Source organism: Aythya marila (genome assembly GCF_965140915.1).
Source record: "Aythya marila genome assembly, chromosome: 15".
Classification (NCBI taxonomy): Eukaryota; Metazoa; Chordata; class Aves; order Anseriformes; family Anatidae; genus Aythya; species Aythya marila.
The window spans coordinates 15280160-15300808 of record NC_139056.1 but is presented as its reverse complement, the minus strand read 5'-3'; the positions used below and the strand labels follow the sequence as shown (position 1 = coordinate 15300808).

Below are 20649 nucleotides of genomic sequence, written 5' to 3'. Positions count from 1 at the left end.
AAACTGGGCATCACATGAAATGGGAACAAAAAGAAATCCTGATCCTCGTTTCAGCCCAACCGGTGCTCACAAACTTTTCCCATGGCACACTTGACATTCTGCTGAGAGCCTCGAGCACCCTGAGCGGATAGCGAACAGATGGATTCAATCCCGAGGATGGTGCCACTAAACAACCCGAAATACCACAAGTAGCTGAGCGGAAAAAAGTTGTCTGGCACGGGAAGATGAATTTTAACCATTTTTGGGAAAAAGTGGGTGAGGATATTGGCAAGGGGGAAAAAAAAGGAAAAAAGGAAGAAAAAGAAAAGTCCATCATCCTCTTTCCAGTGGGAATTGAGTCCTTTCTGCTTGCCCAAAGATAGATTTGCAGGGAAGCCTGAAGGGCAGTGCTGTTTGATGTGCTTTTTGCAGGGGTTTATGCCTCCGGCACCGCTGTTGCCTCGTCCCCACGGCCAGCACCGGCATTGCGGTCACGAGGATGGCAGGGATGTGAGCTGGGTCCCTTCCCTGCAGGGTGCCAGCAGCACTGGGTTGGAGCTGGCAGGGCTGGCACGGGGCTGGCAGCCGGGACCGCGGCTCCTCGGCAGAGGCATCCGCTGCCGGCGCCAGCAGCGGGGAGCCGCGCCGGAGCCAAGGCGCAGCTGGGCACGGAGACCTTGAAAGGCTCTTGCCCCGGGATGCAGAGGTCATTAGTCACACCTAATTATTTATTAGCGCAGACTTCTTGGCAGAGGCGCTTTAAAGACTCGTGCCGTGCTGACGAGGTAACGCCGGCCCCGGCCCCGCTTGGCTGCTCCGCGTTTCCGCTGGCAGAGCCACGCAAGGAGGGGGGCGGCGCGGCGTGGGGCCACGGCTGCTGCCAGTGCTGCTGCCCACGGCATCGGAGGCACTGGGAAAGGAGTCACCACATTCCTGGAGCCACTGTTCCTTCCAGAACCTGTTTCTGGGGCTGGCTGGGGGCAAAAGCAACCTGGAAATTAGTGGAGGGCAAGAGAGACCGCAGCGGTGGGAATGATGCTCTCCCTTGAGCTGCAGCGGTTAGTGGAGAGCAGCATCCTGCTAGGGGGAGCTGAGGGGAACAGCCCCGCACAGGCAGGGAGAGAAGTTTGCCAAACAGCTCCTGAGCAGGACAAAATGCCTGTGAAGGCAGCAGGGTCACCAGCCTTACCCAGCAGGCGCATTGATTGCCATCGTGCCATAAACTTGAGCCCTGCTCCCTGCAGAGCACCACGCTCCCGAGGCTCGGTTTTTCATTTTATCCCTTCTGTAATTTAGCATTTGCCTTTATCAGTTGCTCTTTTCATTATTTCTCCTCTCATCAATTACCAGCTGTCGGAATGATGGCCAGTCGGTGTCTCAGAGATTCATGTAACCTCTGCTGAACGGCTGAGCAGCGCGTCGTTGTTCCCTTTTTATTCCTGTTTTCTCCTTGAAGGTGTCCTGATGTGCTCTGCCTGGTCCCTGCCTCCCCGCCCAGTCCTCAGGGAGCACCAGGAGCGTGCTGGATGGGGGCACAAAGTTTAAGGGGGGCCCTGCAAGCTTTACTCAGTGCTCTGTCTTCTTATTTAGGAGCCCTGGGAGTCCTTGCACAGAAGTCAGCGTGTCCCTGGCAGCAAAGGTTGGGGCAGCCCCTGCTTTGCCTGCAGGTTCACAGGGAGCCTTGCAGTGGTCTGGGACCGTCCAGGCAGGTCCCAACAGCACTGGGCAGGAGAAGGGAGCAGAGCTGCGAGCACTTCCTAGGGGAAGAAACATTTGCATCCTGCTTCTTGCATTAAAAAAAGTCCAAATTTGCTCTGTCCCCACTGCTCGGAGCGTGAGCTGCTCTCAGCTGCCGGTGGTGGAAGCGGAATCGCCCGTGGAGAGTAACGGCGGTTATCATCCTACACGAGGCTCCGCATTGTTTAGGGGAACAATCTGTGTGATTCATGGGAGGCGTTCAATATGTTTATAAATATATATTTTGACAATTCCTCAAGAGGCTGACGGTTTGCGGGGGCGTTGCTGCGCGAGCGGCTGCCTTGCAGCTCTGCCCGTGCCTGCGTGCTGCGGAGCGCCGTGTCACTGAGAACATCTGAAAATCCCATCCCTAGGCCCTCCCTTTGGAGTTGTGTTACATTGGCCATTTGTCCCCTTGCTCTGTACTCTTTACCTTCTTTCTCAGCCTTAAGATTTAGGGGGAAATATAAAATTCAAAGCTAGACACTGTAATGGCCATGCCATCAGCGTGTGGGGGCTCAGGAGCCGTGGCTGTGCCTCTGGCCTCGCTCTGCCAGCACGTGGTAACCTCTCAAAAGGGACAGGAGCCTGCTCTTTTGAAAGAAAAGTTCACAAGGATCTGATCTATACATCCCAGATCCTCTGCCTGAGATGCCCTGGCTGCAGGACGGAGCCTGGCAGCACATGGGAATTTGGGGCACTCGTGCACACCCCAGCGAAGGGCTCCTCTAACCCATCTTCTCCTTCTCCCCGCAGGTATGCGAATACTGGTCACCCTGCTGTTAGATACTCTGCCTATGTTAGGCAACGTCCTCCTCTTGTGCTTCTTTGTCTTCTTCATCTTTGGGATCGTCGGTGTGCAGCTCTGGGCAGGGCTGCTGAGGAACAGGTGTTTCCTAGACAGGAATTTGGCAACGTAAGTACGCAGAAGTCCCCTCCTCGTTGTCTTTTCTCCCTCTGCCCTGGTGGAAGAGCCCTGGTGGTGTGGGTTTTGTCACTCAGGGGGTGCTTGGAGCTATCCCCCGTCACCTCTAGCTCCGTTTCCCCAGCCAGTGGGCGCTGCAGCACTCAGACACCGTGGTCCTGCCCCCAGTTCTCGAGGTTTTGGGACTCTAAGCCCAGGTGCTTTTTGTTGGCAGGTTCCTGAGGGTTTGCAGTGGCTTTCTCGTGTTTTTCCCAAAGGACAAGGAGGTTAGTGGTTAGATTTATCTCTGACCAAGGAAGCTGAGGTCCCTTACTCTGGGAATTTGAGGATCTGGAACAAACTAAACCTCTGAAAATTGCCACTTCCTGAAGTTGTGTTGGTCTGGGAGGTCACCTGGTGCATTATACCTGCTGGAACAGGGTTAATTCAGTGCTCTGCCCACTGGAACAGACAGAGGTGCAGCTGAAACACCCCAATATGTCCCTGTAGGAGCAGTAAAAAGTGTGATATGAAAGGCATTAGGGATGTTTGTACACTGCTTTGTCAGAGCAGGCATCAGGGATTCTTCCAAGCTTGGCAAGTGCATGGACCAACACCCCTACCAGGTGCTGAGGGTGCTAATAGGCCTTACTTGCCCCAATGACCCTCACGTGGGACCCCATCCCCACCCTTGCCATGGCCCAGGAGCTCTATTTAAGTCAGCCCAGAGGCCTTGGATCTGGTTTGAGCAGTGCTGTAGGTGGGCATGTTTTTTTTTTTTTATCCCTGGCCCCTTTGTCTCCTGCCTGGGCTCCCTGGGTGGCTTCTGGACCTGGTTCAGCACTCACCAGGGTTTGGGCTGGCACTGGATGACCCTTGGCTCCTGGTGTGCCCCTTCAGCAGTGCCTTGTATGGCCACAACTTAAAACGCATCATCATAAAAACCCTCAGCACAACCAACATCAAAGCCAAGTGCAGCTTGCCAGCGTCCCTGCGAGCTCCTGCAGGCGTGGAGGTGGGCCTGAGAAAATCCTCCTAGAAGGTCTCCTGTCAGAGGCTGCTGAAGATGTCAGTGGTTCAGAGGTGAGGAAGTGCCGGAGACCAGCTAATCAGGGCAGCTCTAGTTCTGTAGGAGAAGAGAGAACCTGTAATTATGTCTGTTTGTAATCATCTGCTGCCTAGTGCTTGCATTGTGTCTAGAAAATGAGCAGATATTATCCCCCAGCTCTACCCCGGGTCCTGTTCCTGCCTCTCCCTGATTAGTCTGGTGGCTTTCAGCTCTCCAAGCCTCTTTCTCTGCTGCAGACCATCCCTGATGACACTTACTCATCCCATCAGCGATGCTGAAAGGCAGAAAATCAATGAGCCTGCCATCTGCGTGTGCCTCCACTCCCACATCTCCATGCTCCAAGCTGGCGAGCTCTCTCCTGCATCCGTGGCAGGGATCTGCTGTTCACCGGGACCCTCTGTCACCTGCAGAAATCCAGGGGCTGTCATCGTAAAGCTGGGCTGGGATGCTCGTATTGCTTTATCAGGGGGCTGGCCCCGTGTGGGCAGAGCCTTGGAGCTGTCCTTAGATGAGAGGGACATGCCTGAGCTCTTTTAAAAGCTGACCAGGCTTTTAAAATGCTGTGTGATTTCCTGCAAAATGGAGCTTTTAAATTAACCACGGAGTGATTGTTTGCTAAGTACAGATATTAAGCGGCCGGGGAGGAAATCAGGCCGTTATGTAATGGCCATTATCAGCATCAAAGGCATCGTGGGATCTTATTAGGGTCTCAGCCCTGTCCTGCAGTGAAGTTGGGCTACCTGCGCTAAGCCCTGGGAGCTGTTTGAGGAATTGGGGGGTTTGTGGGGTGTTCTCCTTGCTGCAGCTTTATGCTGGCTCCTGGGGCCTTCATGGGTATCAGAGAGGCTCGGAATGTGCTCTGATGCTGTCAGCCAGGCTGAAGGTGCTGCCTGGGTCTGTGTTTTGCGGAGTCAGCTTTAGACTTGAGAAACCCAGCAGGAAATCCCCATTCCAGGCATCGAGGTAGGGTTCACCGGTTCACCCCTGCAGCAGCCTCTAACACCCCAACAGCAAGTTTTGTGGGGGAAAAGGCATGGACTGGCTGGGCTGTGGCACAGCAGGGAAAGCTGTTGTGCAAACAGCCCCGAATTTACAGCGCTGGCCCCAAAACAGCAATTTCCTCCTGCCCAGCAGTGAGATGCTGTCTGCTCGCAAGACAGCGTGGAGCTGCAGGCGAGGTCGTGGCTGGGGCTGGGCTGCAGAGGATCCATCGCTTGCTCCATCCCTGCACCGAGCTGCTGCGCTTGGCATCGCTGCTGGAGAGCCCTGACCCACCGTCCCCTTCCAGGGAGAGCTGCCAGAGAATGAAAACTACAACAAAACCTTCACGCAGGGGCTGTAGGATTAAAGTAAAGCTCTGGTTTTGGATAGAAGTAAACAGAAGAGAGCTCTGCGGGGAAGGAGGAATGAGACTCTGGCCATTTAGTTTCATCTGCCAAGTCCTGCTAAATCCCAGTGCTGTTGTCCTGAGCCCAAAATAATGTCCACCAGTGCTTCAGCAGGCTGTGAGGAGATGGAGGGTGGGGTAGGGCTGGGGGCTGAGCAGATGGTGGTCCTGGTCCAGTTTTTCTTATAGTCCCAAGAAGGGGAAGACCTGGCTTTTAGGCAGGGCTCACTGTGGTGGTGTCAAACCCCCCCAGACGAGACCAGCACTGCTTTAAAGCGAGGGCGAGCATCTGAACACGGTGCAGGTGCCAGGCAAGGAAGGGTCACAGCACCAAAGCTTTTGGGGAGTGCAGCAGATGTGAGCTCAGAGACCAGTGCTTCAAATGCAGTTTTTAGTGCTTCTCTGCCCACTTGCTGCCAGCAGCTTTCTGGGCCGCGTGGCTTTACAGCAGGCATCAGATGCAGGAGGGACTTTGATTTTGCCATAATTCTTCTTCCTGTGAAAACCCTTTTAAATCCCTTTTGAAAGACAACTGCTTCAAGTAAAGAAATTATTTTTAAACATGGTACCTTCAAATTGAAATCCGGGGACTTCTTTGAGGTGTGCTGGAAATATCTGCCTCCCCCCCTTTGAGAATTGCACTGTTCTGACGCAGTGTCCTGCTGGAAGGGGGTGGTTTTGTTAAGGGTTCTTTCAGCAGTGACTTTGAAGGAATTGTAGAGAGTTTCTGTGCTGTTGCACTCCGGTGAGTTGAAGGCTAATAAAGTGGAGTGGGGCACTGCTGTGTCCCATGGGGGGCTCTGGTGGCTTGGAGACATCTTTAGCCCCCTGGGGACCTTGGTGGCCAGGCTGTTTCCCTTGTTATTGCACAGCAGTGGGGAATGGCAGCGCCAGGATGGCCTCTGCTGCTTTATGAGCAAGTGCAGGAGGTCCTCAACAGTAGGAACTGGAAAGGGAATTAATTTCATGTGGGGTTTTTTGGGTTGCTCTGGCCTGAGAGGGGAGGGCTCGGCACGCTTGTGTGTGAAGGGTGAGCGTAAGACCTGTGGTGTGTCTCCGCCACACAGCCCTTCTGGCTGCCTGCTGCCAGCACGAGCTGCTGACGTGGTAAATAAGGAACGGGGTCACCCCCAGCTCAGCTGGGCTGCTGCTGCTGGGGCTGGGGTGTTAGGCAGAGGAACGTTTTCCTCCCCATAGATCCTTTCAGGGAACTCAGTGGTTTGGAAGCAGGAGAGGGGAGAGAGCTGTGAAGCACTCTGTATTTGTCTAATGCTGCAGGACAGTTATAATGTGAGCACTTCAGTCTTAATTAACTCTACCTGCTTGGCATTGTACTGCCTTTGGCTCCTTGGCTTTTACAGAGCTACTTGAAGGCGCATTCGGCCAAGGCAGACAGCTCTGAGTTTGAAAGGTACTTCTGAGTGTTGCCTAATTGCTCCTCCTGGCATCACTCTGTGCTGCAACGTTGGGCTGTCAGCAGGGTTTCTTCCAGAGAACAGCCTCCTCTCTGAGGGAACCGATCCTGCTTGGTGCCGAGTCTCTGCCTTTTCCCTTTCCCTCTCTGTTCCTTGGGAAGCTGAAGCAGGATTGTGCGCAGACCATGCACTGTGCTCCAGCCCTTGTGGGTGCTGTCCTGCATGGGAGGGCTGAGCCTGGGGGCAGATGGGGCAGGGAATTATTGTTCAGCCTCTCTTGGCATGGGAGAGAGCAGATTTTCCTGCTCCTTGCCCAGAAACTGAAAGAGAGGAACACATAGGAAAGCTGCTGCGAGCCCAGAGAAAGATGTGCGCTGGGCAGCTGGCCGAGAGAGGGGTGTTAATCCTTTCTAATGTGATAACAAGATCCATTCTGGGGCTTAGTTTCTCGTGACTTTTCCCTGGAGCACAAGGGTCTCACGATTAGTGGATTCGTTACCATTAATGAGTTATTTGGACTGTGCCTGTCAGTAAGGAACAGGGAAGTCTGACCTCTTGCGCACATGGAGGTAGGTGGTCTTGGCAGGGCACATCCATTTATTTTGTGGATATTGAGGATTTTCTCTTTCTGCAACACTTGGCTTCTCATTCCTGCCATTCCTTCCTTCCTTCCCCTCTTCGGTTCTGCCAACGCAGCCTTCAAACAGAGGAACCAGAAAGAGGTTTTAAATCTGCAGTGCATGCTGCCCAGTGGTGTGTCCCGTCCCTGCTGCCCTGGCCAGACAAGTGCTTGTGGCATCCCATGCACATGGAAGGGAGACTTGAAAAGGGCTGGGCAGGAATTGGACCCAGTGCAGTTGATTTTGACTTGTCAAGGGCAGGACTCTTGGTTTGTGAATGATTGGGGGGGGGAAGTTGCAGAAATGAGCGAGGCAGAGAAAAGGTAGGATAAAACCCCAGTTAGCATCAGAACCAAATTGAGCTTCATCCATGCTTTGCAACGCAAAGCACGCAAGCTGTGCTTTTATTTTCCTGGCTTTATTTTCTTCCCACAGCCACCAAAGTGTGTCGTTTCCCCCAGAGGGTCCATGCCCAGATCTCTCTGCAGCTCTTCAGATCACAGCCCAAGGCAGCATGTCTGCAGGCAGTTTTTTTCTCTTTCAGCCCAAGGCTTCCTAAACTGTGACTCACAGGCAACAGCCTCTGAAATCTGCCGGTGGCTCATCACGAGCCTTTCAACTTGCAGTGTGTAGTGAAGAGAGGCATTGCACGGAGGGGACTGGTCCTGCAGATCCCCAGCCTGGCTGCGTGCCCCCCTCCAACCAAGCTGGGTACGTGGGCTCCCACAGAACTGGCTGGCACGTGGCTTTCCAGCTCACCGTGTCCCCATCCAGCCTTCCCAGCTGGGGAGGGCACATCAGGCGATGGGAGATCACCTCTGGGGGCTGAAACCTTGATGATTAATGTGGGTTGATGCATATCAGTCCCACAGCTGGGAGGACAGGCAGCTGTGGCTCTGTGTGCCGTGTTATTGTGCTGCGGTGGGAGAGGCAGCGTGCAGGGGGCTCGGGTGTGAGCTCGGAGCAGAGCATCACGCTGACGCACCAGCCCTTCTGTCTGAGCGCTTCTTCCATGGGCAGCGTTCTTGGCACAGGCTGCGAGTCTGCATCCGAATGCAAAAACTGCTCCCGGGAAAAGGAGCTTGTGCAGCCATAGCCGCTAATTACCCAATCATCCCTCCAGATGGTCCGTCTCCCTCTGCAAGTCCAGCTTTGCTCTGGGTAGAATCCTAATTACACTGGCCCACGAGCTGCGGTGTGCTGAGCCTTCCCATCCTGCCCGCTGCCAGAAGCCTTCCGCGATCAGGAAATGCCTGCTGCTGGTGTTGCTCTTGGGATGTTGCCTCCAGGGAAGTGAAGAAAATAAGTTTTTGAGGTGTCCCACTGCTCCACCCAGCTCTGGAGCAAGTTTTCCAGTTGTAGGTTCAAATAATGCTGTCTGGAGTGGCACACCCAGATCAAAGAGCCTCAGCCAGCATTGCTTTGAGGGTGCAAGAAAGAGCAAGAGGTGTTCTGAGAGCACGTGGGTTCATTGCATGGCAAGGAGTTCAACGTGTAGCTTCAGTGTTGCAGGATATGCTCTGTGAGACCCCTTTCTGCAGCTCTCCCTGCTACAAGCACCGGGCTGGGTGTTGAGCCGCCAGCTGGAGCCAAAGCTATGGGTTTATGTGAGGTATCACATCAGGAGTGGATGCGAGTCATGGAAACCTGCCCAAGCTGGAGGTCTGTGTGCTTTGACAAAGAGGTAACACGTGAGACATCTCTCCAGACATTGTGGTAGGGACCCATAGGGTGGCTTTGCCTGTAACCCACCGGGTCCTGGTTTCAAGAGTGGTGGAGTCAGCCCTGGGGAAGCTGCTTGTAACCCTGCTGAATTGGTAAGGGCACACCGTAGTGCCTGGGCTCTGGGCTGTGCTCCTCTCAACACCACGAGGTGCAGAAAGCCCTGACCTGGTCCCCTTGGAAAGGTTTCAGAGGTGCCAAGCACACGCTGCTTAGTCCCTTGGGAGAGCTCTCAGCACCTTCCAGCCCCACCACATCAGAGGGTGCAGGAGCCCTTTGCATCCAAGCTGATTATACCCTCTGTATACCCACTGAGGCCAAAACAGCTCTGCAGGGGCTCTGTGCGCTGCTTGTGAGTCAGGAAAAGTTGCTCCTCGTGTTTCTCCTCCTACTCCCTCTGTTTCTTCTCTCAAGTCCCTCAGCTGTCTTTGCCCACAGTCTGTAGCACTCCCAGGCGCATCCCTGTGCCTCTGTGCCTTGTAATCCTTTGCAAGCCTCCACAATGCCCCCCTCTGTGTGACAAACTCTGCTGCTTGTAGTATCTGATCTCCTGGCAAACACGGCGCTCAGCCTTTTCTTCAGCTCGTTTTATATGGAAATTTCCTCCCAGCGAAGCCAGTTGGTGGGAGGGGAAGGAGAGGGCTTTTAGGCAGTCCTGGAGGACAGTTTTTCAAGTGTTTCTTCTCTTTGAATATAAGGCATTGGAAACCAGGAGGGAGATCTTACATTCGTGTTTGGGGGGAATGAGGATGTTGTGTGAGGGAAGGGGAATAACTGGTGAATAAGTTCAGTCACCAGCAAATGCCCAATTCCTCTGGCGTGCTCCTCTTGGTTATTCCTGTAGCTGGATGAATCCTCAACACCTATCTCAAGTAGGCAGGTGCTGATTGACTTCTGCGTTACTCAAGGGTTTAGGGGAGCAATTTCAAACAATCATATAGAATAACACCTGTTCGGCGATCCTTAGAGCCAAATTTATTTGGTAGTTGGGAACATTCAGAAACAGATAAAAATGCATCTGTCCTGTCTCGAGGAATTACCTGCTTATCTTCCACCACATCTTGCTTGGTCGTGTAATTTGTCTTGCCTTTTCCCTCATCTCCCGACTGATTGTTTAGCATCTTAGGTCCCTGCAGCTCTGAGCACAGCAGACAATCTGCCCTAGGACTTTGCACCTTCGTGTTTTGAGCAGCACTTCAGCAGCGAGCACTGGTGGGCCCCACGGACGCTGATCAAAGGCTGCAAGGAGACGAGGGATCTGCTTGCTTCATCTGCCTCAGAGCACAGCCTGGGAAAAGGCACATCCCTGCCATGCTGCAATTAGAGTACTTGCTTATCGGAGCTCTAACAGAGCCATAAACTCTATCCAGGCCAATTAAATCAGATCTGCAGTAAGCATACAGTTCCCATTAATGTGGGCTCTTTTCTTTTCTTATGCAAGAACAGAAGGAATTTGAGATGGCCTGCGGCTGCCTCTCTCCTTGTTAAAGTTCAGCTCACTCGTCCCAGAGACGTGCCGGGGGGCAAATTTCTTGGAAAGCTGCTTTGCCTTCAACTTGTGTGAGGCATGTTCTGAGCATCAGAGGATCTGGCTCTCAAGTTTTGGGAAGCATCTGGGCTGCTTTTACAGTGTTTTCCTCTACTCTCTCATTTCAACTTCCAACTGTCTTGCCTCATTTGCTCGCTTGGAGAGCTCAGGCTGATTGTTAACTGAAAGATCCCTGGAGATTACGGGATGCTGTAAGCAGAAAGGGTTGTAGGCAAAGGTTGGGGCTGATGTCTCAGCTGTGACTTGCTGTCCCCAGTCTGAAGGGGCAAAAATGAGACAAACTTTCTAGGCTTTGGGATTTTCAAGTGGAAGAGAGATGCTTTCAGAGCAGGGAGGTTGCAGGGACCTTGTTCTCTTGCTATCAAGATAAGGGTCTTGATTCAGGGTCTTATTTTTGGCCATGGAAAGAAGCACTGGCACTAATATTCTTTGCTAATCTTCTGAAGGAAACAAAGTAAAGCAGGTGGAGACTTCCAGGAAAGAAGTGCTTTTTTCCTAAAGGTGTCCTACTAAGTTTCCTTTCTTGTTGCTAGTCCTGTTGTTAGCTGCGTGTAAGTCCAAACTGCTCAGGTGTTTGTGCAATGCAACAAAGGCATTTTCCAAATGCTTTGTGTGAAGTGTTCCTTAGTGTTCCCAGGTGCCTGGGTTTCCCTCCTTGGGGTGCCAATTCCCTTTTCCCTCACTTTATTGCTTTCTGTGGAAGGCAGCGACAAAACCACCAGTGAATGCAGCAGGCTAGGACAGAGCTCTTAAACACTGAACACAGAAATTCCTATTTAATATTTTTTGACCTCTTTGTGACCGTGTCATGGCCAGTTTTGCCACCGTGCTATACTCAGCTCTAGGTACACACCCTCTACCATTTGGTTCCAGATTTCTCAGATCACTTTTTTTGTTTCCACTCAGCCTGCTCTGCACTTAAAGCGCCTCATTTCTAAGATCTTCACAATACAGTCTGCCCCTTTTTATGTGCTTGCTCTGTTCAGCCCAATTTAAAGGACAACAGAGAAATAACACCTAAAGCAGGGACAGGAACTGGTGCCTTTTGCTACAGATGTCACAAGGGCTGTAGCACTGGTTCTCATCCCTCTTTCTTTCTTCCCCCTCCAGGACGTACAACCTCACCTTCCTGCATCCGTACTACCGGACAGACGAAGCGGAGGAGAATCCGTTCATCTGCTCATCCCATCGTGAAAACGGCATGCAGAAATGCTCCAACATCCCAAACAGGAAGGAGTACAAGGTGGAGTGCACCTTGAGCATGGACTCCTACACCCCAAGTTTATACAACCCTGACTTCAGCAGCAGGAATGCCTGCATAAACTGGAACCAGTATTACAACGTATGCATGGCAGGGGATGTAAACCCACACAATGGAGCTATCAATTTTGATAATATTGGCTATGCCTGGATAGCTATATTTCAGGTATGATTCTCCTCAAGGTTTTCTATTTCTTTTTGTTTTGTCCTCTCTTGCTTGGGAGGATTTTGATCAATGCATCAGTGGAGAAAGGAATTTGCTTGCACCTGCATGAAACTGCAAATAAAGACGCATCAAGTAAATGAATCAGACAAAAACCTGCACAAATGCTCTAAGAGAGCATTTGGAGAAAATAAAATAGCTGCTTTTCAGTGGTATAGAAGATGGAGGAAATACTGCTGAAGGCAGACAAAAGTATGGCAAGTTCTATCACTGAAATCAGACCTGGGTTAATCCCGGGGAGGAAATCATTTTGAGAGCTGGGATACTTATTTATTGCTGTGGTACAGGAAATGGAGAGCATTGTCCAAGTCCTTAAGCAAGAATGATTATTTGTCTAAAATACAGCAACTAGCTTGATGGTATGGTTTGGGCTTGAATGAAGAATTACAAGGTTATACTGGTTAGTACAGTATGCCACACAGAGGAATAAATACCCCAAACAGTCCGTGCTGGCTAGAATACCTGTGAAGCGATGCCTGTTCGTGTGGGGTTTGAGCCTCTCTTGATTAACTCCTTTACAGCTCTTCACTGGAGACAAAAGTGCTTCTAGCTCAGACTGTGGAGACTTTACAGGTGATTAAAAAAAAAAAAAAAAAGCACAACAAAACTCTAGTATCCAAAGCATTTTCAGTGTTTGTTGCTCTGGAACACTAGATAACTCATCTACACAGTCATGAGGCAATGGTCTCGTAGAGCTAGTCTATTTGTAATGATCCATGTGTGGTTTTCAGTCTTTAATTTCCATTTTCTTTTTAATACAAACTTCTTTGTGCTTTCATCTAGATGCTCTGTTCTATTTGGCCTTCCTGTAGTGTAGGTGACATCTAGTCCTAAATGAGAAACAATCTCCTTTTAGTTTTGTTAATGACAAGTAATTACCCATTCACAGCTCCACATTTCTGAATTTCATTCTTTCTTTAATATGAATGTAATAACATAATTTTCATCTGAGAGCTGTAAAGGGGCGATTTGTTTGCTCTGAGCATCTTGTTTGCTCTCTCATGCTGTGGCAGTAAGCATACCTTGAATCGCACTGTCGCTGGTGTCAGAAGCTTAAAATCAAATCCAGAAGGGTTCAGACAGATCCCAAGCCTCTTCTAGGTTATGTTTTTTAAAACGCTTTGGTTCTCTCCTGCAATTAGTATGTCAAGAGAGGAGCATGACTGGTAGTGCGAGTAGCACAAAGGAAAGAGGGAAATCAAAGTGAGAATGTTTGGTAGGTCTCTGGCTGCACTTGCACTCTCCTTTTTTCACACAGTTCTTCAACAGGGCTTGATGGATGTGCCCAGGAGCTCCTGTCTGGCTCCCCCCACGTGGCAGCAATGTTCCTTCCAGAGAAAGGGCAGAGGCCAGCGTGTTTGCGGGGTGCCTGTGACAGTGCTCTGAAAACAAACAGGTGCTTGTCAAGGGGTTCTGCTTCCCTTTTACCTCCGGAGCATATTTGCAGGCTGCAAGCTTTCATTTCATGTTGGTATTTCATTTCTTCACTGTGCATGGTCTGCAAATGTACAAGTTTAACCCACAAAACACTGGCCACAGCAGAGGCTTCAGCTGATTTCTTTGGAAAGAGCAGGGGGTCTGGCAAAGTTGAATATTGTATCCATAGATCACTTTAACAGATGCTAGGCTTTATAGATGGTTATAACGCTGCTTAGGCCATCCAAACACTAAAAAGCCTTTTCCAGACAAATAGACTTCTTACATCATTATTTCTTTATTCTCTTAGATTTTTAGAATTGAAACTGAAAGCAGTGTAACTGCAGGTACAGAAGCAGCTGTTGGGAGTGAGGTGGCTGCTTAACTTTGGTATGGAAACAGTAAATCATTACTGCAAGAGGTTGGATGCTAAATCAAAACAATTGCTGTAAGCAGAGGACTTTTAACAAATAAAGCTGTTGAGCTGTGCTCTCATTACATTTAATATTTGAAACTGGGTAGCACCAGGTCATCAGTTAGATGAGGCCTCAAAGGAAGTGGTGCAGAAAGTAGAACTGATGGCTTTAGTAGCCTGGGAGCTTCCCTGTGAATTGGTATTGAATTACTGGGCAGAAAGCACTCTGCTGTGTTCTGGATGAGACAGATCCAATTGTCCTGATCCCTTCTGGGGACTAATGGATATGTGGTACTTTGCAAGGGCTGTAACGGAGGATTGAACCTCAAGGTCTGGCAAGCCTTCCCTTTGCATAATGGTAGTCTTAGGACCCAGCTGGATGAAGCATCCCTTATGATTTATCCCAAATGAGTTTGAAATCTAGCATGGTTTAAGAGCTGTCAGAAGGCAGATTGGTGAAATGAGCCCCACAGGTGAGATTGGGAAGGAATCTTCCACGTATGGTGACTGCAAGTTGTGCCCAAGAGTTTTCAAGGGCAGTCTTACACTGTGCAGCCTGCAAACAAACAAACCCAAAAGCAGACTGACAGAGAAGTCTGAATGTCTCTCCTTCCAAATATACTTGTGTGTGGTACGCCAATATAGGAGGCTAGAGAAAGTATAATTCCTTATGTAATCCTGAAAATGATTCATGTTTTGATTCCCCTCATTTGTTGTGTAATAAGCTAATTCATGTATATATTTGTTACAAAGGCATGTTCAATGGCAAATTATGTGAACTAATTAGCTTATTACAGAATAAATGAAAGGAGATAGAACCTAAATTAACTGTGAGGTTTGGCATGATATTAAGATCCCTTTATTGCTCACAAATTTCAGCCGTAACAATAAGAGCAGTAATTACAGGTATTGTTGTCACACTGCAGATGATGAATTACCCACCTAACCAAAGTCCAATTTAATTTGAATTACTGACAGTTTCAGGGGAACAACCAAAACACTGCCACTTCCCCAACCACCAGTCCTGGTGTGGCCAGGCTTGAGTGCAGAAACCCTGATATAACACAAGGGCTTTGGGTGGTTTCTCAGAAGCACAGCTTGGGAGGCAGGAAGATGACCTAGGCTTCTTTGTACATAACAAAACTGTTGCCTAGACCATTGCAGGTTTGACCTGCAGAAGAGTGAGACTTGCAGCAGTCTTTGCATCAGGAGGCAGGGCTCTTGGTGAAACCAGCAAGGCAAAGCTCAAGGAACAATAACTGTCAGCTAGATGGAACCAAGAAGAGACCAAGGGAACAGACTGTTCCTCTATGCCTCCTTTTAGGATGCAGGTGGAAGGACTTAAATTTGAGAGCAGATGTTTATGGACTTCAAGGAAACATCCATCCAACACAAGACAGGTTTGTCTGGCAGTTAGGAGGGGCTAACATAATGCTGGTGATGGCTGATTTACCCTTTCCGTGGCCTTCTATTTCTCAAATGCAGCATATGAAGAGCTGCATTTTCTAAGAGGCTTCCAATGAAAGTCCATCCTGAAATTAATATCTGGATGCAGCTCTCAGATTCATGACTCTGCTTCTGCCGTTGTTATTCTGAGTGCATATTGCTTCTACAAGGTTTTGCTGTAAGAAGACATCTCTGTTAACAAGTTAATCAAGTCAAACACGTAACACATCTCTGGCCCATCATCAGAAGGCCCTAGCGAGGGAATTCTCAGAGGAGACTCTTTTGCATTCAGCATCCCCCTTGCTGCTGTCAGAGGGAAGGAAAAAAAACAAAACTGGTTGTGTTCATGAGAGCTGAAGACAGCCCGGCAGGCACACAGCATGATGAGAATGCCCAGGAAAGGAAAAGCTGAATCACCTTCTCAAAGATGTCTGGAAATATAGCAGCATTATAGGAATTGTCAGCTGCAACAGGAGTTTGAGGTGTTATCCTGATTGTGTGCTTAGATGGAAAACTTTTCATTGCGCCCAGCTTCACAGAAGCTAGAAGCATGTCACAGCCATCAAGGTGCAGTGACCTGCTGAGGAAGAAAACAAGTTTGGGATGGGAAATGGGAATTGATGCCACCCGTTTCCCCCTTCATTTGTCCTTCGGATACTTCACTCCTCGGCTAGCTGCAGGCTGCCTGAGCAGGTACGACAGCTGGCAGTGACAGCCAAACGCTGCAGGCCACCTGCCGGGATGGCCCTTTTGTTTGGACGTGAGGTTCCCTTTGCTGTGCTCCAGCATGTCAGAAAAGCTCCTGGGACCTTAGAGCTCTCTGCATCTAATCAAGGATTTAGGCATTTTGACCCTTCACGGCGTGCTGGTGAGCTTGCTTTGCCTCTGTGTTGCTGATTCTGCTTCTGCCAAGACACATACCCTTGCTCAGAGTGCCCATGGATGTGTCGGCACAGAGGTTCACACCTGGGGTGAGATTTCAGGTTTGGAAGGGGGAAAGGTTCATCTGCCCTATTTCTTTGTAAGCCATTGTCCAGTGCCCATATCTGCTCCACAGCCATTGCCCACTTCACGTTGTTTCAGCCTCTGTTCATTGATTGAAAGCCTTCCCCAAGGATTTTTCACTTGCCTGGAAGTCGTTCAGCCAGATCTATAATGGGAACCACATCTTCCATTCAAATGAAAGGAAAAATGACAGGCATTTCAATGCACTTCTGCTACAGCCAAATGCAAGAATGAGGCTGGAGTTCCTCATCCATTCTAATGTCACTCAATTAAGAAAAGATCTCATTCAGTGAGACAAGACCCAAAGCTTTAATGCTGCTTTCCCTTACAGTAAGCACAAACCTCCACCCAGACACTTACTGACAGGGCAATTCCTTTTGGTTCCCACTTGTACGTATTCCTATTAGCTGGGGTTTTGCTTAAAAGTGTTAATTAGGACTGGTTGTTTTTGGTTTTGGTGGTTGTTTTTTGTTTGTTTGTTTGTTTGTTTGTTTGAGCCTGTTTCTCTCATTTTGTTGCTGGGATGCTGGGTTACATGTTGGAATACATCAACCAATTTCCTTACAAGATGACAGCTCAGGAATGGTTACAAAAAGCTCTCAAGTCTGTTGTGCCTGAGATGCCACTGATATGCTTCCTTGCTTGTCTGCTGCAACCTCTGTTCTTCTGCTTTCAGCAGTTTTAAATATGATTGGGAACAGTCAAAAAGGCACACTGAAACAGAAGGAAGAAGAAAAAGCCTGAGGCTTCCAACTGCAATTGTATCTGTGCGTGCAACACGTAGTTTTGTGGACCGTGCTTTTCAGAAGCAGCTGTCATGTTGGGTGCCCTTGTTTTCAGAGTTTGACTAGATAATTTTTTTGGCCAAAAAGGGACTTTTCTAGGTCAAATGGTTCATTCTTTAAACTAGAGATGTGTGTCAACAACGCTTATCTGTGCTGAATTTGGCAAGAAGTTTTGGCTGGAGGGAAAAAGGGAAAAGAGATCATCTAAGCTTTGCATTTCCACTGCTTCAAGATGATGCTTTGTCACTAGACTTGAATTGGGTTTGTTTTAGATCTCTGAAAATATTTCATTCTAAATGATAGGGTTTGAATTTTGTTGGTGGTGTTTGTTGGTTTTGTTTTTTAAAATTTGGCCAGCCAACTAAACATCACTTGCTGCAGTTGAAGAGCTTTCATGCTGAATACCCAATCTAAAAATATCCAGCCCCTTTAAAGCATCTCAGAGTGTGCATCCAAGAGGATTAGATGCTTTTGAAAAAAAAAACTCTAATTTTTGAAGGCCAGAAGGAATTGTCCCATATAGCACAAGTCAGAGAGGCCATTCTGATTCCAGGACTGGGCCTACTAACCTGGGGGAGGTATTGGAGGGACCCAGGATTGCACAGAAACCTGCTACAGACTCTGCAGCTTTGGAGTGTTTTCATCCTACCTCAAGAATCAGGCTTCTGTATTCAGGGTAGAAAGAGAGGTGCCTGCAGCAAGGCATCACGTAATACGGGTGTCAAGTTAGGTGATTTAAAAAAAAAAAAAAAAAAAAAAACTGCTAGTCTTCTGAGGGGGCATCAACGCTTCCTACAGGGAAATCTTGATTTGCTTTGATTGCCCCAAAGCTGCTCCATCATCAGTTGTTGCTGTCACACTCTATAGTGTGAGGGGAAACCCATATACCAAGCCCAGGGTTCAGTTCTCTTGTCCCACAGTCCCCACACCACTGCCTACAGACTGTGAGCTGGCAAATCCATCCTGCAGAATGAGCCCCCCTTTTGATTAGCATCAATGAGTAAAGCTGGGACACCTGGAACACGTTCACATCATAGTCCTGCAGAGGGCTATTTCCACTTGAAGCTGTGCACCCTTTGTCCCTAATAGTTTCTAATATAATTTGAAGCAAGGTAAAATGATAGTAACAAAAACCCTTGCTGTTTGCGTTGGGGCCAGTACCCCAAACTGATACAGATCCTGACAGCAGTGTTTGGAGGAGTGCTGTTGTTTGTCCCTGTATGGCACACCCAGCTGTAACAGGGCTCTCAGCCTGGATAAGGTTCCCTTTTTGCTGCAGATGCTTCATCCTTCAGCTTTGCTCAGCTATAAAACTGATTGATGTCTCTCTGTGATAATGGACTCATTATTGCTGAAGTTAAACAGTTAAATACATTCCCTGTGCATAAGATACTTTACACAAACAATGAAGACAGGATAATTATCACCGTAAATCAAACCTCATGAATATGGACTGAGATGTGATTTGTTATAAGCAGCAGTCATCTGAAATCAGTGATGTTTTTGCTATCAGATGAAGATCTTGCTTTATTTAGTGCAAAATGGGGAGACAGCGACTAACCTTGCTTTTGCAGAAGAAGTTGTTGAGTTTTGATGTAATTTTAAGCTCTTAAATTCAGTTTCGTGATGCTCAGGGCCACCAGTAACAGCATCAGCGACCTCTCCAACCTTATTGCACGCTGGCTGCACTCTGCTTTTCAGGATCCACCATTGGTAGTGCTAACCAGGGATCACACTTGCATGGGGCAAACTTGAGAGGTTGTCTCTAATCCAAGACAAATGCAAGGTTGCACCATTTCCTTTTATCTTCCGGTTTGCAGGGCTGCTTTTCAGAGCAGAGGCGTGTAAAGAAAGCAGGCCCTCAAAGTGAAAGGAGAATCTCTTCAAAGGACCTTACTCAGAATACAATAAAACCTGTTTTTCTGACTGCGGAGGTTACTTAACAACATGTGTCATGAGAAAATAATTGAAATTATGAAATTGGCTTCAAAAATAGTTAGTGATTTGATTAGCTGCCAAGCACATTGCATACAGAAAAGGCATACTTCATTTTGCACTGGTCAGCACTTGCTAGCCAAGTCAGTGTTCCTGAGAGGGCAAAATACAGAGATAAGGCTTTCTGAAATGAATACTGAAAGCCTTGTAGAATTCACTGAGAACATCATAGTAATTAATACCTTTCACAATTTATATCACTGTATCTTGTCTTGATGAAGTTTATGAAAAAGAAAAAGAAAAATTGTGCAGCACAGCCAGGGAAATAAGATAAGAGGTTAAAATAATACTAATAATGATTGTGGCAGTACTCAGTTGCTGTTCAGTTTAACGTAATTGATTTTGATGCAGATAATGCCCATCTTGTCCCCAGAGGACCCAGGTTAGGCCAAAAGAGACTGAGTGCAAATTATATGTGTCAATTAAAATGAACACTTCAAATGGTTTGGAAACGCTTGGGTTTCTCTATATATCACCTCCTGCTTCAGCCAGGTGCCGAGCTGAACAAGCACCTGCAATTCTGAAATCAACAGCTAAGGATTTTTTTTATTACCAGAGCTATGCATTTTAGGGGTTTTGGTCAAGGTGTGAGACACTAATTTTGGTTCCCATACCTGAGGATGTTGTCTCTGCACATGAAGTTCGTTCAGTTAATCACAGGAGTGGCATCTCAAGGTTGATTTGTCTGCAGGGATCTATCTGGCACCAACCATTAGTGCTTTTCAATACACAGAAAATAATTCAGTGTTTGACTTTATTAAGTAAAGTTGTTTGGGTTGGAGTTTGGGTGTTGTGGTGTTTGGGTTTGTTTTTTTCTTTCCCAGATGATTCTTTTTTTATTTTTTTTTTCCTTTTTCTTAAGTGACACTAAAGCAAAAAATAACCTGCTCTGGAATGGAGTATAGCCAAGAACTTGCAAAAATTTTGGCAGAGTACAAGGACAAGGATTTTTATGGTGAAAACTTCTTGACATAATAAAAGAAATTGTTCTGCAGAGACCTTTCAAGTGACCCCAGAAAAAAACAATGTAAACCTCCTGTCTCCCTGGGAACAATGAGGAGGTCTGAGTTAATTGCCAGTGTCTTTAATCTACATCTCCCTTGTGATTTCCACTCTGGAGTTTTAGATTGATTCTGATTAGCTTGACTGGAAGACCTGATTCTGTCCCCAATTACGCTACCATAAATCAGATGAGCATCGTTGTTAGAGCTGATGAGATTATTGTGGCGTGAGCAAACCCAGAGGAGCAGAATCACAAAACAGGAGACTTAAGAAACCTGACTGTCTGCTCCCATCCTGCTCACCTGATCAGGGGCTGCTGGACAAGAGACTGCATGAATGGTGTCTGAGCCAAAGGTCGATGAAGTCAAAATCTGTATTTCCATTCACCTCGGTGAGCTTTCAGTTAAATCCTTGCTCTGATGGGAGAGTGAATCAGGTGCAAGAGTCAGGGCACTCAGTCTTGCCTCTAAGGTATTAATGGGAGAAAAAACAATTTCTCCTCTCCTTGCTGTGTAAGATGTACAGGGCTGAATGAGCAGGCAAGAATTGCACTGAGCATCACACAGGATCTCTCATGGATAGGTGACGTCTCTGTTCTCTGACCAGAGCCTCAGTCCTCTGGAGGCCAAGCTCCTTTTGCTATGCTAAGGGGGCAATGCCTCCTTTCCTTCTGGGTCTGCAGCATGTGAATGCAGTTGGCAGCATCCTCCAGAGCATGCT

General features: G+C 48.3%; 1 protein-coding gene across 2 annotated transcripts in view; it reads left to right on the top strand.

Annotated features, from left to right (window-relative positions):
- The window catches only part of CACNA1H (calcium voltage-gated channel subunit alpha1 H), a 220781-nt gene that overhangs the window by 111867 nt on the left and 88265 nt on the right, over nt 1-20649 (top strand). For both annotated transcript variants that reach the window (XM_082772862.1, XM_082772861.1), the window contains exons 6-7: nt 2473-2632; nt 11493-11808. In XM_082772862.1, coding sequence (XP_082628988.1) covers nt 2473-2632; nt 11493-11808 — 476 coding nt within the window. The remainder of the gene's footprint in view (nt 1-2472; nt 2633-11492; nt 11809-20649) is intronic.